Below are 17648 nucleotides of genomic sequence, written 5' to 3' on the forward strand. Positions count from 1 at the left end.
TTATTTGTTTTAATCAATCAATACTAAAGGATTTTTTGTTTTATCCTTATTAATCTGATTCTGAGATATTTCAGAAGCTGGTATAGACTGGTGTTATGTAAAAGCTGAGTTAGTCTATCTGGAAGCTCTCTACATACAGAGAAATAGTTGAATTAGATCTTAAAATGAAGTAAATTAGAGCAGCATTATTTAGCTGTTCTCTGGCTGTAGCTTATCCTTGTTTTGTTAGCTAATTTCCTACCAAAACAAACTGTTCTCAGCATGCTGCTATATTTGATGTTGTATAGGGCTCCTGCAGCATTATATGATTGGACAAAAATGCTCCTTTTTTCCCAATCTACAAAACAGAGATGGTACTCACCTAAATGAAATTAAAGTGATGATCATGTTCAGAAGATGCTGATCTTCTGGCTAAGTTGGACATCTCAGCTGTCCAGCCCTACCATCAATTTTCAGTTTCTGTAAACTATGATAGTTTTCTAATTTGCTCTTAAAAGACCAGGCTGAATTCCAGCTCAACTCAACAGCATATTTTTTGTGTCCATTTTAGCAAAGTTCAAAACTTTTTTGGAGTAACTGAATTCTTAAAACTCCAGGACAGAGCCTGATAATGAGAAATGGACTTTTAGAGATTTTTTTTTCTTGTAGTAGCATGGAGATGGTCTTTGTGAGTCACAGCATTTTGGCAGCAGCATTGAATGCTTGTCATCTCTTCTCTGCATTTTCTCTTTGGAGCCTGGATCCAAAGGGCATGGATCTGTCATGTCCTTACTGGAGGAGGGACAGAGTGGTGGAAACTCACAGGAAAGTCCTTGAAGGATTTTGGAAGTGCCCTATAGCACCCCCAGATAAGAGTTGCACTGAGGATGTGCAGGTTGCACATCTCTAGATCAGCGTGTTTAGCAGAGAAGGGTGGTGTGTTTTGGTTGTAAAATGGAAATCTGAGTACCTCATACAAAAAATAGCATTCCTAATAGAGACCCTTGCAATGGCTGACTATTGATCTCTGGAAAACTGCCAGGTCTTACACAGATAACATTGTTCTGGGGCAGAGAAAGCAGCTTTAGGAGTGTTGTTGCAGTTACTTGAAGTAATGGGGGTTTTATCAGAAAAAACAATGTTATTGGTGTGTGGAGATAATTTAGATGTTACACTGGTTCTTTTCAGATGTAGTTAGAAATTAATTACTGTTTATCCTCTGTGGTTTTTTTTTACTTTAAAACTAGTTTCGTTAACAATGGAGAGAGCAATGGTACTTTCACTCTTGTGTATATACATTGATAAACCCACACACAGAATAGGTATGCACTGGGAGGACCAAGGGACCTCAATACTCCTTTTGTGTGCTTTATTTAAAACAGAAATAATGATACTGTAGAAGAAATCATTATTACTGGATGTCTACTGTAGCAGTAATAATGGCTACTGTAAAAGTTAAAACAACTCTGGCATGTTTACTGCATATGACAGCAGAAGGCTTTCAGAGCAATCTTGATTTCTGGTCTGGACTGTCTTTGGGAAAGTTCCCTTCATGAGCAGTGAGACCACATGTAAGTGGATGGTCTAACACAAGTACACATGGACCTCAGAATTCAGCTAAAGTGGCATGGCAGATAAAGTTAGTGCTTCACCCTTATAAGAGGAGCCCAATTAAATTAGCAGAAAAGGGGTCCAGATACTACCAAAGGCAAAAGTTAGGACTTCTGCACTGGTTTTGTAGCTTCCAGGGTGAGAAGTCTATAGCAGTATCTTGAATGTAAGCTGCTTCTTGAATGAAGCAGCTACTTTTCAGTTCTCTTTCAAGACAAAAATATAGTATTTCCAGGTCTGTTAAAGTTTTGAGGGTTTCTTCTTTTGAAGTCAGCTTCTACCAGTTGTAACCTATTTGCAAGATGATCAGACTGTAATTGTTATTTACAGAGCGGAACAGTATAATTGTCCTTCTGTGGGCAGGGTTAGATGTTGAGAATTTCCAAAAGAATGTGTGCCAATGTAATATTTTCTATTGAAGATGATTCTGCAATCAAAGTTTAGGAAATGAAGAGTTTTACAGTAAGTTGTCTACTGTCTTCAAATATTACCATTTAGCATTTTCATTCTGTATACTATTTCTCACTAATCCTTTATTTGGATTGAAGATTGGAAACCAGATGTTAAGACTTTGAGTAGTTTGTTTGGGATGTGTGAGTGTGAACCCAAGAGGGAGCAGTGGAATTTTTAACAGGGGACAATACAAGAAGGCTAAGAAGGTGCACTCAGTCAATTTATCAGACAGACTTTTTTCTTTATTTGGCCTTTTGTTTAATTCAGTCCTGGACAGAAGAACTGGGCTGAGAAGTAGTTGAGAAATCATGATCTGGCCATAAGGAGAAATAGAATTAATTTTTGCATAAAGTATCCAAATTATGTGAGACTAAATTTTAATCCCTGTGACATGTCCTATTCTGCTGAGAGTCTTGGATTTCTGTTGAGAAGCTGAGAGGAAAAATCTTGTTCCTAACATTTAAAGCAGACTAATTTGTCTCCAGTGCTATGCACAGTCCTTGTAGTTAAGAAGTTCAAGGGAAATTACAAGTGGCTGCAGAATGTCTTTCTCTATTTTTGTAAGGCACTTAAAGTCTAGGTGGAACATCTGTTTCCTCCTCCCCACAGCTCATTTCAGAGATTATTATGATTCTAGTGAAATCTCACAGTGACATGTGCTGCTATTCAATGAAGATGTTTCAAACACCTACACAAAACCTAATTGCACCTTCTGCCACTTACTGCCTCTACTCAAAAAAAAAAAAAAAAAGAAAATAAAAGGAATTTCAACGTTTTGTGAGCTAAAATTGGAGTCGCCACTCTGAGTTATACCTACAATAAAAAGATGTGGTAGAAAGTACTTAAAAACATGGAATTATCTGGCATTGCTCATGTCACATATGCTAAGAGATCACTGCCTCTGCAAATATGACTGAGCTTTTGCCATTCATTTCTGTCCTCAGCATGAGGAGTGCAGAAACTGTGAAGCTCAGAGAGCAGATATATATACAGAGATACTTTGGCTTGAGCCCCTTTCTCCTGCACAGATTGTCAGTGTGGTTTATGAGAGTCAAAAATTCAGACTTGAAATACATTGTCATTTCTGTGCAGAGATGAATTTCCTGTATCTCTACAGTCCAAGAAAAATTCAGATGTTGGTGACAACCAGTGATGGGTGCATACCATCTGAAATTTCAAACCAACCAGTTTTTCATTTTCTGCCACTTCCTGTGATCGGGTGGAGCACCCTCCACTGTGCAGAAATGTTTACAGAGTGCTTAGAGTGATGACAGAATCTGTTTCTGTGTTTAGAGCATTTTTTCAGCCCAGGCTCCTTGAAAGCAAGTGAAAAGCACCTCTGTGAGCAGGGCTGACCTCTGGCTGGGCTAACAGGTTGAACTGAGGTTGAAGATGTTTTTGCAAGTGAAGGCTTTTTTGAGAATTAATGTCCTTTTCCTCAGCCACCAGACTAATCACTGCATATTTGTTACAGCTTCTCCTTGCAAAGAGACTAATACTACTTGATGCAGCTGACTGCTGTGAAATACAGAGGCGTTTTTGTCAGTTCCTAGGAAAAAAAACCTGACACTTCAGTTTGTCTTCTCTTCATCTCAGTTGGTGTGAAACTGTGTTGGTCTGGTGAAATCAACAGAATGGTTGTTAGGAGGAGTTACCATCCCTGGCTTTCTGGTACTTGCCTATGCAGCTGACATGCCTTAGCTGTGACCACCTTTGGTGTTAATTTAAAGTAATCTGCTTTTTTTGGCACTGACCTGCATTGGGACTGCTTTCACAAGCATGCCCGTGAGATAGTGGTACAGTAACAGCTGTATATTTAAATGTCTGTCACTGTAAGGCAATGCCACTGAAGCTACCAGTACAATTTAATAAGACAGATCCAGAGTGTAAGCAATGAAAGCTTCTTGTCAGGATGCCTCCAGTCATGATGGTAAAATCACTGTGAAGGTTAAAGTCCCCATGGTCTCAATTCCTTACTATGAAAATGGTGTTTCAAAGGACAAAGTAGCTCCGCTAATTTACTGTCTTGAAATATTTATAAGGATTCATCTTTGATGGCAGAGATTTCAAACCAGAAAACTATGTGGAAAAGAGATAGTACCCTGAAGAGAGAGATGCTACACTTTAGTGAAGATAGCTGTCTATATACATATATATTCTAAGGTCAACATTTCAAGAGCTCTTTGACCAAAACTCAAATCTGTTGCTGCTTATAGAAATTAAATAGTGTGTTTATCTAAGCCATTGAGATGTAATTTCAGTTTACACCATGTTAGTACAACTAATCCTTTCACTGATGTTCAGCTTCTGCCAATTCAGTCAAAGGACTAATTGTGTGAAGGGAAGCATACAAGCACAGCAGTGTTTTATGTACTACATCTCACCACTTCCTGACCCTGTCTCCCTGCACACTACCTTCTTACAGTCTTCTAGCCAGATCTGTTGTACAGTTAGAAATGCCCAGATTAATTTTCCCTGCTTTGACAAGCTCCTTTACATTGCAGGAGGCCAACATTTTTAGTGCATCCATAGGAAGCGTCTCCACTACAGCCTTTCACCACACGAGAGACAGACTGAAGATGTAGGCAGCTGACAAATGTGAAAGCAATGAAGAGGTGTTCTGAGGTTGACAGCACTTTTCATAGTACACGCATTTTCTGGGAAAGGCATGAGAAGGGAGATAAACAGGCCATGATTTTGGCAAGCTGAGAAGAAGCTGTAGCAGACCAAGATGTTCCAAAAAGAAGATTACATCAAAAAGGTAAGGGCACCAACTTAATCCTGTCCTTTTCTCCTGATGCTTGAATATTTTCTTGAAAATCAGCAGTTGTTTCTTTGAAAATGCTGACATTTTCTGGAGAATCCTATAAATGCAATAAAAGTAATTTAGCATTACTTTGAAAAAAATACTGTACTATTTTTATGGCTCATGCTAGCCCCCTCAATTCCTGCTCAAAGTTGGGTTTTTTCCCAGAAGATCTGCAAACTGATAAAATAATAACAGTCCAAACATCAGAAATATCTCTGTGTAACTGCTGCATATGGAGTAATAGTCAATCAAGATGGGGGGTGGCAGGAGGGGAGAAGCCACAGAGCAGTTTATAAAAAGTCCTACATAAGAATTTGATTCAAGACTAGAAATAACTCAAAATAACTCTGAAAGTCTTATTCTTAGTCAAACTGCTTTTGCTTAAGGGTGTGCCAGCAAGGAGGTATGCCTAAAAGGACTGTGATTCTGTCAAAAGAGTGTAATGATGTCATGCATGCATCCAAGGGGAGAGCACCAAGGGGTTAATTTGATTGTGTTTGTGTCTAACAATGTGTAATCTAGGATGCTACTCAGCCTTGATACCTAAGTGTACAGTCAGCTGAGTAAATGATGAAGCTCCTTCCACCAGTATGGGTTTGGGCCAAACCCAAGGGATTTTGAAAATCCCTCTGGTAATGTTCTCAGCACAATTGTTTTAATGTAGCTTATAGCTAGATCAATATTAAAATTCAATAATCTATTTTTTCTCTTTTCTATATATATTTGAAGAAGTTTTATTAAAAATTATAATGTTCCCAGTTCCACCTTCTCTGTGGTCCATAGTCCTAGGCAGACTGGGAAACATAGTCATACTGTACATTTTTGCACAGATTTTCATAATGTTACAAGAAACAGAAGAGGGACTTGAAATATTAAAATAGTGTGCAATTATGACAGTTTCAAAATTGCAACAAAGCTTCTGCTGAGTTGGGGTAAAATTGGTCTGAGTATTCCTAGAAAATATCCTCTTCGTCATTATTTGGTTTTTATGGGAACATCTGGTAGGATACGTCAAACAATGATAATTTCAGTAATTTGCCTTGATAACAGTTTTTAGTTTTCTGGTTATCAGATTTCTGCTCCAGGTCAGGCTTCATATATTCAAATGGACTATATATGTTACCTGGTGTTTTTGAAAAAATCTGCCTGGAAGCTACAATGTATGTGGTAGCTGTGGGACCAAATGCCTTCCTTTCAAAACCTGAGTGAACACTCCAAAATTTGAGAACACCTGAAAGGCCATTAATGCTTGGATGAACTGAGCACTTTAGCATCCAACCACTAGACTCTTCCAAGTTATTCTGAAGCATGCGAGTCTTTGAGGCCTGGACTAGTTTTCCATTGGCAATGGGCCAAGCCATGTTACTAACAATGCAAGGGATGCATATGGGATTTTCCACATAAGGATCTTGGCACCTTTAGGATCTTAGCCCAAGCACTTCACAGCATTGAGAACTGCTAGAGCAGCTGAGAAAGAAAGTAAATTAGAACATGCTAAATGGTCTGGATTGAATGACCAAATTCTAACTTGTCTTTGTCATTTATCTTTCAGGTCCTCAGGCTCCATCAACCACCGTCTGATCATATTGCAACAATGTAAGTGCTGCCATGAGGATCAGGACATGTCCTGTCTGCTTCACAACTTGTCTTTTGTTCCTGCTGGATATACACCAGAGAGAGCTCCATATAGAGGCACAGCACACATTTCAAGAGAGCTGACAAACCAGTCCCTGCACATACATGTATCTGTGTAAGAGTACTCCAAGACCAGAGGCCTCTGTGGCACTGTATGGATATAAGAACTGTTGCATCTGTGGGGTTAGACTCTGCTTTTTTAAGATATGATGCTCCGACGAGGATTTATTCTATTTCTTCCCCGACTTGTAGGCCTGCTGGTGGTGGCCTGTTGCTCAGTGTCTATTGTCTATATGTTGGCTTGCACACCCAAGGGTGACAACCAGCAGCTTGCCTTGCCCAGGGTGCACAGTCCGACTGTGAAGGAGGGATATGAAGCTGTTCTGCAAGAGCGAGAAGAGCAGCACCGCAATTACATCATCAGCTTGAAGAAACAAATTGCCCAGTTGAAGGCTGAGCTCCAGGGCAGGACCGAGCAGCTAAAGAACATGCAGAACTGGTACCCAGACCCCTTGGACATTCAGCTTGACCACAGTAAGCCAGAGAAGGCCCAGGCCAACCTGTTGGCTTTCCTCCGTTCCCAAGTAGACAAAGCAGAGGTGCACAGCGGTGTGAAGCTGTCCACAGAGTATGCGGCAGTGCCCTTTGAGAGCTTCACCCTCCAGAAGGTGTACCAGCTGGAGACAGGGCTGACACGGCACCCGGAGGAGAAGCCCGTAAGGAAGGACAAGCGAGATGAGTTGATAGAGGTGATTGAGTTAGCAGTGGGGAGCTTGAACAAGCCAGACGGGGTCAGCAAAGCAAAGCCCCGTGTATACACAGCCTCCGACTTCGTTGAAGGTTCGTATGCAGAGAGCAGGTTAGAAGGTCCACACAGTGCTGGGGAGGAGTTCTGGTGTGACTGAGCTGCTGAGGGAGATGGGAGCTGTGTCAGAGCACAGATGTCTGGGATGGTGTTAGTGCTGTGACCTAGTGATGCTGTCTTAGGCACAACTGCAAAATGGCAGCTTTCCTGGGGAACAGGACTTTGTGACAACAAAGCCTGCCAGCCTCCTGTAGTGGCACCAATATGTGCTCACAGCTCTCTAGGTTATGCACTAATGGTCTTGCTGGCTTTGTTATACCATGGTGAAATGTTCCAGAGGGAGGAAGCCTTTCACGTGACTCAGAGCTCAAGAAACTGGAGGCCTGTGTACAGCTCAGTCTGAGCTCAATGAACCTTCCTTTTGTCCTCCCCTGAAGGGCAGGTCCTTGCTTCTGTAGGTGCAAGGGAACAAATTCTAATTCTTACTCATCAGTGCAGACTGATTTGTTTGCAAATGCAGTGATTTATGTATTGGGGCTGGAAACAAAGAGACTTGGCAGAAATTCTCCCAGCCAAATCCCTTTCGATGTCTCTGTGACCTTGTCACTCTCTTTTTCCCCAGATTCATTGTCCCAAGAATGGCAAAAACTGCCAATCAAAGGACAAATCCATTGCTCTGTGTAACTTCAATATGTGTAGGAAGGACTAAGTTATCTGTTTCAGTTCTGCATTTCAGGTTTAGTTTGGACTCTGAATTTGTTTTGGAAACAATGCTCTGCAGGTGCTACTGCCGACACAGTAAGTGAGTAATAAGCTGGATTCAATGTCAGCTTCTAGCAACTTAGTGTAAGTCCAGCAACACAGCAACCATGTCCATTAACCCAGCCACCAAGCCAGCTGTTTTCATTTTCTGGAACTGCCATGGACAGCTGGAGATTTCTGGGAGTGCCCAGATTTGCACTGAAAGTAATAAGCTCTAACCCTCTAAATGTTTTCTAGCTGCTTAAGCAATAGCAACAGATAAAACTGTGTGCCTCTCCTATGTTAAATGTGGGGCTACCACTCTCAACTTAAGGTTGATCAGATGGAGAGATGTACTGAAATGAAAATCAGGTAATCAGGGTCAGAGACGGGATTTAAAATCTGAACTGCTGCTGCCAGTATGTGGGATTGGTGTCCTTGTTTCTGCTCTATTTAGAGATGCCTTTGACACCAGCTTTACTCAAGTGTGTTGCTGATCCTGAGTCTAGCTAGAACATAGAGTTGTGCATAGTAATCTTGTTTCCTTGGGCCTCCTGTGTGGATTTTTCTTTTCTTGTAGATCCTGTCACCTGCTATCACTTTTTCAGTACTAGTTCATTGCTAGGCAGGGTGGTGGTGTGTGGCAATAAACTCAGTTAAGGTCTGTATCTCTTCCTTTTTTTAATTTTGTGCATTTATTCTTGTATTTGCCAAGGGAAATGTTTATCCAAACACTTCTTGCATTTAAGGAGAAATGTTTTTTCTCTGTGGCTGGGGTATCTTAAAATTAGTGTTGCATTCTCTGCAGTTTCTAGACAGAATAACTTGTGAGTGGAAATTAGACTATGACCATAGTACCTTACATCTGAGTTAAACTCCTTCTCAGCAGATTTGCTGTTACATGAAATTTGGATAGGATTCTCAGTTCTCTTTCCAGAGCAATAGCTGACACGTAGTGGAATTTTCCATTTTCCCCCCCCTTGATCAAAACCAAGAGAGCCACACCTTCTCCCTGGAGCTCAAGATGTATCCATCTGGCTGCTGCTCTGCTTAGCTTCTCTCTTGACAGAGGCACTTGGACTGTTCAGCAGCTATAATGATCCCCTCTCTCCCTTATTTCTCCCACTTATGAACCAAGTTCACCAGCTTTCTGCCAAGGGGAGTCAGTAAGAAACAGCATGGGAAAAAAAATTCTGTGTATTATAAGCAGGCAAGGACTGCTGTTTCCAGTAGAAAGCCAGTTGCTTAGAAAGCAGGATAACAGGTCTGGTCATTAATTTATGTAAATATCAGCAGCTCCAAATAGATCTGGGAATTGTTCATTTTCTCAGAGATTGAGATAATAATTTGGAGACTGACAAGCCTCAATAGTGTGTTCCATAAGTGAATGGAATCACTGCCTGATTATATTCTTTCCTAATATGAACAGTTACAGAAAATCCCTGGATTTTTAAGAAATGCCCTGCCATAACACCTTCAAATATGCTGGATCAAAAGTTTTCCTACTTGAAGTATGTGCCTGTCTAGTGACTGGAATTTTAATCAAGGTCTCAGAGGCAAATGAAAAAGGAGTAGCTTTGCTTCCTCAAATGGGCAGCTACTGGTAATGGTCTATCTGATGGAATTTTGCCATGGAAGCTTATTGGGAGAAAGGAATGACACTTTTCATCAAAGGATAAGATGCTGTATTTTACTGCATGTGAAGTGGGAACACCATTGTAGTACTGAGTTAAAACGAGGACAACAAATTCTGATAAATCCTCATAGTGGCTCCTACATCATCTAACAGAAGGGAAGTAATGAACATGAGTCCAGTGTTTCTAGAGACACTAGGAGACTTGAAGCCTGTAGTCTGTGGAACTGAGGCTAGAATTGTCTTCCACACAACAGCATTTTGTTAAGAATGCATGGCTGTTTGCACGTTTCATGTAGATCCACATAGGTGGCATTTGTTTGCTTGCCCTGCTGAATAGACATCAGGTATTTTCCATTTCTTTAGAGAGCCCTGGGAATTGCTGCTCTGAAGACTTGAGACTTACAGCTCTTTCAGTTCTTCAGCCCAGGCCATTTTTGCTTCTCACATGTTGTTTTCCTTCATCTTAGGGCCATTCTATCTGCTGACACAGAGCTCCTATTTACTTTTTTACATTGGGTTTCCAAAGGCTTTGACTTTTCTTTCTGCCTCTGAAAGGAGTGGTGTATATTCTGAAACATATCTGCTGCAATGGAAGCAATAGATGATCAATTAACCTTCTTTTATCCATATTTAATATCTAGCCTCTCCAAGGCTTTCATTTCAGAAGCAATCTTTTAAGGAAAAGGTTTTTTTGTTTACTTTTTTGAGACTACTTTTTTCCTCTCCTCATAGTTCATATCTTGGAATTGAGGCTGTTTGACACATCTTCCTGAATCACGTAGAAAGTCCTGGTGGCATAAATAAAGTAGAGCCTTTGGAAATGGAAAAAAAATTGTAAAAGGCAGGATGTTCTGCTGGGTGAGTTGCCAGAGTGACTCAAGACATTCAGACTAATTTCCAAGGCTCACTGCCTGCCCTTGGGCAAATCACTTTGTTCTCTGCTTCTAAAAAAAAGATACTTTAAAAGGAAAGAACATTTTTTAAAATGGAAAACAAATAGTTTAAATATGCATGAAGAATAGCCATATTTAATTAGCCGGATTAATCTTGCATAGTTCTCTTCAGAATAAAATGTTAGGATTATAAATTCTTGGATTACCATTTTGCAGAAATGTCTGCACCTAAGCCACTTGTTTTCAGCCATAGTAGAAGTAGTAAACAAGAACAAAACTACAGAGTTAGAAGCAGCCTCTGTGTGTATAGCTCTAGGAGGGACCCCAGTCAGGTCACAAACTTGCATCCTTCTTTAAGATACTTCTGATTTGGCAAGGTTTCCTTTATTGGATAGTACATCTCTCCAGGGAAGTGGAATTTGTGGGGTCACTGTTTCTTGGCTGGGGTAGGTAGAAGAGGATGTAAAAGTAAAAGCTGAGATGTTGTGTGGTAGATACAATTAGATTTGTAAATTTAATTTAGATATTTTTTATTCTGAAAAAAATGTCAGTTCACTATGTCAAACATGTGAAACAGTCCTATGAATTTATCTCTAAAGGAAATGTAAATCAGATTTAATTTAGAGTTTTGTTTAGCTGAATGTCAAAAGGTTGTCTTAACCTTTCAAACACAAACATCTTTGGTAAAACCTGTGTTCAAAAACTGCCTGAGCCAATGAGTGCACTCAGCAGTGCACTCAGATCATCAGCAGGCTTAATGTAAGAATAAATGGGTGAGCAGAGTTCAGAGACCCAGATTTCTATTCTCTGGCCACCAGAAGGAGGAAATCAAGGGACTGTTAGGCCACTATTCAGATGAGCTCCAGTTCAGTAACAGATATAGTTCATGGTCTGCAGCTTGGGCAGACTTTATGAAAAAAGCTAGGAGGAGTCAAGGGCACAACTTTGAAAGATTAGCAGCAAAAGAATTATGGAGCTGCTATCTCCCTGGATTAATTTGCTATACTAGAAGGAGGATTGGAGCATTTGTTGAATCAGCTTATATTAAAAATAAAACATGAATAACATATCAGTAAATCTGCATAATTATTAACCAGCTGAAGTGTTCATTAAGAATAAAACACTTGGAGAATTTAGATAAGTGAAGATAAGACAGTCCACAGAACTCTCTCCAGATAAAATCACACCTCATTAGTCTTTTGATTATACCAATGTAAAAGCTGCAATACAAGATGAAGAGATTATGTCACTTTGCTCTTTGAAGAAAACTTTGACCCAGACTTTCACAAGAAATACAGACAGAGCTGACAGTCTGTGGGTCAGATGCTCAGCAATGTTACACATCAGGGAATAACCAAAATTTTTTTTAAAGCAAGCTTTATTTTGGTCTTGTTTTTCATAACCAGAAGAAGCTATGCTTCCTAGCCAGATGGAGAGGAAAAAAAAAGAGGAAAGAAAAGAAAAACAAGTTAGGAGGAGGAGGGTTGAGATATTTGTGCTCGTCTCTTTAACTTCTGCAGGAGATGGAAGGCATTGCAATTATACGCTTGTACTGATTGAGTTGTTAAGATGTTTATACTGGCTTAATGACTAGTTAGAATTAGCATTCTTTCTTAAACCTAATGAATTTACCAGTGAAAAAGCTTTATTTCGGTATATACTGTAGGGACTGAAGTATCATTTAAAGTGGGTAAAATCTATAACCTTTTTGCCAATTTGATCTCATTTAGGATATTATAGTATTTCAGTGGGGCATGACCAAGGCTTTTATAGTTCATGCTGGCTCTCAGCATGAACCAGACTGATTTCATCCATCAAGTATGTTAAAAGTTTCTTCTGTACAGGAAATAAATACATGATTGTATGAATTGAGTATCCTGGTCTAGCCTCTGAGAAACTGTAGTGTTATCCTTGCAGATATGACTTGACCAGGAGTGGGCATTCATAAATAAAATAGCAGTCTCTTGAGAGCTGAGTAACAGGAGAGTTTTGTCCTGATTGACAGTGGGTGAAGTTGGTGGCTGGGGCCTGTTTGCGTAGTTTTATCAGGGGACTTCCCAGAGAACCTCCCAGTGCTCATCAGGAAATTGCCTTTCTGGGAGATGGCCTAATCCCTCCTGCTGCAGAGAGGCAGACTGCCTTTGCAGTCTCTCTGCATCCTATTACCATGCATGTCTGCAGTGTGCAATTGGAGCAGTCTGGAAAATAAGGACAGTACGTCTGCTGGGTTATACTGAGAGCGAGCAGTTGGTAATCTTCAGGGGTTTGTAACTCAGCCAAGCCTTGCAATGTGCCTGCAAGAATACCAAACAGCTCCTGCGTCCCAGGGCTGTGTCCCTGCTACAGTGATGGCCTCCTCCAAATGATAGTGGACTGTGTATTGGTTTAAAAGTAAATATCTCATTGCCTCTGCTGCATTTTTAGCTTAGATGTAGCAACTTAAGGCTTTCTCCTTTTTTCCCCCCAGGAGCCCAACATTAATGAAAAAATATCTTTTTTTTTTTTTTCATGTAGGGATCTACCGTACAGAAAAAAATAAAGGCACATTGTATGAGCTGACTTTCAAAGGAGATGCAAAACATCAGTTCAAGAAGATTGTTTTATTCCGGCCATTTGGTCCTGTAATGAAAGTGAAAAATGAAAACCTCAATATGGCTGATACACTTATTAATGTCATTGTGCCGTTGGCCAAGAGAGCCAGCAAATTTCGGCAATTCATGCAGAATTTCAGGTGGGTTTCCTTCAATGCTGCCTTTACTTTTTCTTACTTGGAAAATAAGATGCAATTAAAAGAGTTATCAAAACCTCACTCACTGTTACTTTTACATAGCAGTTCATTGTGCCATGAAGTGATTTTTGAGATTACAGACTGAAAGGCATTTGGTTGCTTAATGCATTGTGATTAGCAGTAAAAGCAATTATATTCCAGTCATCAGGGTTTCTGATTTGCATGTACCTGACTTAAGTGTCTCAATCTATTTTTTTTTTTGGGCACATACAATTGTGGCAACATGAGAATGTTATGCAGTAGTTGCAAAGGGGCATTTCTGAGGGAAACGGGAATGAGTGCTCCCAGACACTTTGCTAGGCTCTATTAGATAAAATATCAAGGCAACAAAAGGCAAGAAGGAAATGTATTTAAACTTTCAGCATAGTTACTCTTAAACTATTATTTTTCAACACAGATATGCTGTTCAGAGGGAGAATTTAACTGAGGTGTGACTTTAAAAAGCTGTCCAGAAAAGACTGTATTTTCAAAAGATACTTACTCTTACAATGGGATGTTTCATCTGATTACAACCATCTAAAAATAGGCTCCTTGTCTAAATTAGCTTTCTGATTAGTATTCTGATTATCTTGTTTTAGACTGGGAGAAATCACCCTCTGGTCGTGCTGATCTCTCTACTGATTATAGATGAACTCTTACTTACTGAACTTAGTGCAAGTGAGGCACGGTTCTAGCATTTGTTCAGATTGTCTTACCCTTTGAGCTACGTGTTTGATCTCTGTGTAATACTTGGGTTTTAATAAATGTCAGTGATCTGAACTCTAGAATATCTGTTACAAAAACTCAAGGTTATGAGGTAGGGTATTATTAAAATCCGCTTTCTCATGTTCTCCTGAGTGCTGAAGTTATTGCCTGCCTGGTCATTCTTCCTGGGGCTGGATAGCCTCTTTTAAAATGTCCTACTAATATAACAAATGCTGCTTAGAGAGCTGGTACCTAATCTGCCTGGAAGACAGACTTCTGTCTCTTCTAAGGGAGAAAGTGAGCCTCTTTGTCAGGACAAGAATGTCTGTCAGTGAATCATGACCCCAGGAATGCCTCTGAGGTTCACCCTACTCCACCTTCCTCAGTTGCTATAGGTTCCTTATTGAAGGAAGCTAACTTCTGGGACAAGTTACAAATCTGTCTCTTTTCTTCAGGGAAATGGGCATTCAGCAGGATGGAAGAATTCATCTCACTGTAGTTTACTTTGGAAAGGAACAAATGAATGAAGTAAAATCAATACTTGAAAATACCTCTAAGTAAGTACCTGAACATCTTGTGCTGTTCATATACAGCGATCCTATGTGAAGTGGAGACTTGATAACTCAAAACTCATAGCTGTGCCAAAAGGTTCTAAAGTGCGTTGCAGAAAGTAGCTTTCTTTTTGTATCAAATGAAAATGGTGTTACCCAGAATCCCACAGAATGGTCTTTAGAACTCCAGAGCAGATTTCAACTCAATTTTCCTCAGTGCAACTGCTTTTTTTCTTCTTTTTTTCCTCCCCCCGCAACACAGTGGTAACTTTTTAGTTCTTTGAAAGTGGATTTAACTGTTAGGACTGAAAGCTGACTTCCAAAGGCAGGTGGAAGACAATCTCAGTAGAGCACAAAGGAACTGCATACTTTTGGCATGTTCTGCTCTGTTGAGTTTGATTACATAGCTGTGTTTGTCAATATCATGTGGCATTGCAGCCTTTTGCTTGTCTTCTCTGTGTAGGAAGACCCTTTTATAGATACTGTAATGTAACCACAGGTAATTGAAATTTGCATACTGAAGATATTTTTGTTAATCTAAACCTTGTTGAGATTTTTGTGAGATCTGCCCAAAGAAAAGTCTGTGACAAGAATGCTGGTGTGTGAGTACATAGGTCAAACTCTGAATGTAGATAGGAAATCTCCCCAAGAGTCAAACATCTCTTCCCTCCAGTTGCTCTCAGAACTGTGATACTACAGCTTTCTACATTAATTCTTTCACATGCGGTTCCCACCCTCAACTTGTATTAAGAGCTGGATGGACAGGGTAAGTTGCTGAATATTTTCCTTCTAGGTCAGCCAACTTCAAGAACTTTACCTTCATCCAGTTGAATGAAGAGTTTTCCAGGGGCAAAGGATTAGATGTTGGTGCTCGATTTTGGAAAGGAAACAATGTTGTTCTCTTTTTTTGCGACGTGGACATATACTTCACAGCCGAATTCTTGAACTCCTGTAGATTGAACACACAGCCAGGTACTGCTCCTCATGAAGTGCATTGTCTTTCAACAGGTTTCACCTATTATGTAAAATCCTTCACCAGAGTATTCTTGTCTTTAAATTGGTAATGAAGCTACTGTAAATCAGTTGTAACAGTTCCTGCTCCCAATCTGATAGAATCTCTTGCCTTCAGCATCTGTGCTTTCTGGAATAGGATCTTATTAATTATATCCTCATGTTCACATTCTCATGGAAAGAACATGGGCTTAGTGCAAAACTTGTGTGACTTTGTCTGGATTTGGTCAGGCCTGGACTGTACCTTGTAAGAGACAAGTGTGTTTTATACAGCTTTAAAAAAAAAAAAAATAACCTATTGTCATTTCCAGGGAAGAAGGTATTTTATCCTGTTCTCTTCAGCCAGTATAACCCCAGCATAATTTATGGTCACCATGATTCCATACCATCTTTAGAACAGCAGCTGGTAAGTACATGCTTCTCTGAATGCCTGCTTTTATCTGAACACAGCATTTTTTAAAGGTATGTGTACTCTTGGATGGCATTTCCCTATTCCTTGTGCACAGTGACCACCACACAGACAAAATTAACTACAACACTCACCTTACTGTGAGTTCTGCAGTGTGTTTCGCTGGGAAGTACATTGGTGCCATTTATTTTAAACCTTTTTGAAGTTTTTACATGGGAACTAAGAATTTTTAAAATATCTAAGAATTTTTAAAATGTCTAAGAATTTTTAAAATGTCTGCTTCTCTAGAAGGAATTTCCTAACTAGTGAACAGTTCCTCCATGGTGTGCAATCTTGGTGTGACAGTCCTTGACTTGCTCTGATTTCTTCCTATCACTGAATACTATTTGCATTTGAAGACATGACATTTGTAAAAAGCAGAGCTGTCCTCAGATCAGTCAGTAAAAAGAGAATTCCGGGGCTGTCACAGTTATTCCTTACTCACTTGAACACCTTGAGAGTGGCCTTTCCCTTCCCACAGTTCATGATTGAAGTGCCTGTGAACAGTGTGTTTCTGAAGTGTCTGAGTCAAATCTCATGCTTGGAGCTGTCACTTTATTCTGGCACTGATACAACACAGCACAGCTCCACTGATTTTCATTTCACCTGCATAATTTCGATGTGAGAACAAAGCAATATTTTAAAAAACATTTCCATAAGGCGCATGATTAAGACATGTGTGAGTGTCCTGGATGAGGAGGGAGCTGTTGTGAGGAAGAAAGAGCACACAGTTGAGAGGTTCACATGAATGATGAAGCCATTGCTTGGCACTGCTGCAGACACTGTTCTCCATTCTCTTGTGCTCTGGTGTTGCACTGCTGTTGAACCTAAAGGCCTGATAGAAGGGGGTCTTGCTTCTCTCCAGAGTCAGTCCTCTACCCACTAGTGCTGCTAAGTGGCTGAATTTTCAAATTGAAACATAAGCCAACTATGCAGCTTCATTCAGTTTCCCGGGCCAGGTCCTAACCTGCCACATCTGCCTCTCTTACTGCCAGGCACTGCACTTACTAGGGCTCATCCTGTCCCAGGCTGGACACTGTCCCCAGAGCCTCCCAGCTTCTATTGTTGCTCTGGGTCGGTGTGAATTAGGTGTGGTGTGAGCCCAGGGACAGTCACATTTGAAAAAGATCATTTGGGATCTGAGTCCAGTCTTCTGTGATCACTACCCCCACCTTGTACAGTTCCTCTATAAAAATGAAGAATGAGAGTTTGAAAAGTCAATCCAAATGATTTTAAAGTTGGTTTTTTTTGTCTACTCTGTGTATGAGACATATAGCCAGAAAGCCTTTTGCTGAAGAGTCTGGAAAATTCCTTGTACTGTTTTTTTCTCAGAAGAAACTTGTTCGGATCATACCATTGGATTCACATAAGCTTTTTTTTCTCTGCTCAGAGCCTGTCAGGTATCCTCAAGCTTGTAAGAATTGTGCTTAGGGAATTAAATAGAGTTTAGCTTTCAGGCTAGCACAAATTCCACAAAGTACCTTGTCAGGAAATATTTATAGATAATATTTGAATCATAAAATGTAATGCTTATGTCAGAAAAGCTTCTTGATTTAAAGAAGTACAGCCAATCACATTTTTATGTATATTTTTATATTTTTAGC

At 40.0% G+C, this 17648-nt stretch overlaps 2 protein-coding genes across 15 annotated transcripts in view; one reads left to right on the forward strand and one right to left on the reverse strand.

Annotated features, from left to right (window-relative positions):
• SH2D4A (SH2 domain containing 4A) overlaps positions 1-17648 on the reverse strand; it is a 58044-nt gene that overhangs the window by 24359 nt on the left and 16037 nt on the right. The window contains exon 9 of one of the 10 annotated variants that reach the window (XM_064417246.1): positions 9696-10481. The exons of 8 other annotated variants lie outside the window; for them this stretch is intronic. In XM_064417246.1, the coding sequence (XP_064273316.1) occupies positions 10365-10481 (117 nt within the window). In that variant the 3' untranslated portion in view covers positions 9696-10364. Of the gene's footprint in view, positions 1-9695; positions 10482-15452; positions 15535-17648 lie in introns of those variants that run through there. One more of the 10 variants, XM_064417248.1, reaches the window with a different exon arrangement.
• The window catches only part of CSGALNACT1 (chondroitin sulfate N-acetylgalactosaminyltransferase 1), a 39529-nt gene that overhangs the window by 19895 nt on the left and 1986 nt on the right, over positions 1-17648 (forward strand). For 4 of the 5 annotated variants that reach the window (XM_064417241.1, XM_064417240.1, XM_064417244.1 and 1 more), the window contains 6 exons: positions 4548-4804; positions 6405-7327; positions 13077-13293; positions 14490-14591; positions 15379-15557; positions 15908-16002. In XM_064417241.1, coding sequence (XP_064273311.1) covers positions 6694-7327; positions 13077-13293; positions 14490-14591; positions 15379-15557; positions 15908-16002 — 1227 coding nt within the window. In that variant the 5' untranslated portion in view covers positions 4548-4804; positions 6405-6693. Of the gene's footprint in view, positions 1-1948; positions 2053-4547; positions 4805-6404; positions 7328-13076; positions 13294-14489; positions 14592-15378; positions 15558-15907; positions 16003-17648 lie in introns of those variants that run through there. The other variant, XM_064417245.1, reaches the window with a different exon arrangement.

Source organism: Passer domesticus, chromosome 4 (genome assembly GCF_036417665.1).
Source record: "Passer domesticus isolate bPasDom1 chromosome 4, bPasDom1.hap1, whole genome shotgun sequence".
NCBI lineage: Eukaryota > Metazoa > Chordata > Aves > Passeriformes > Passeridae > Passer > Passer domesticus.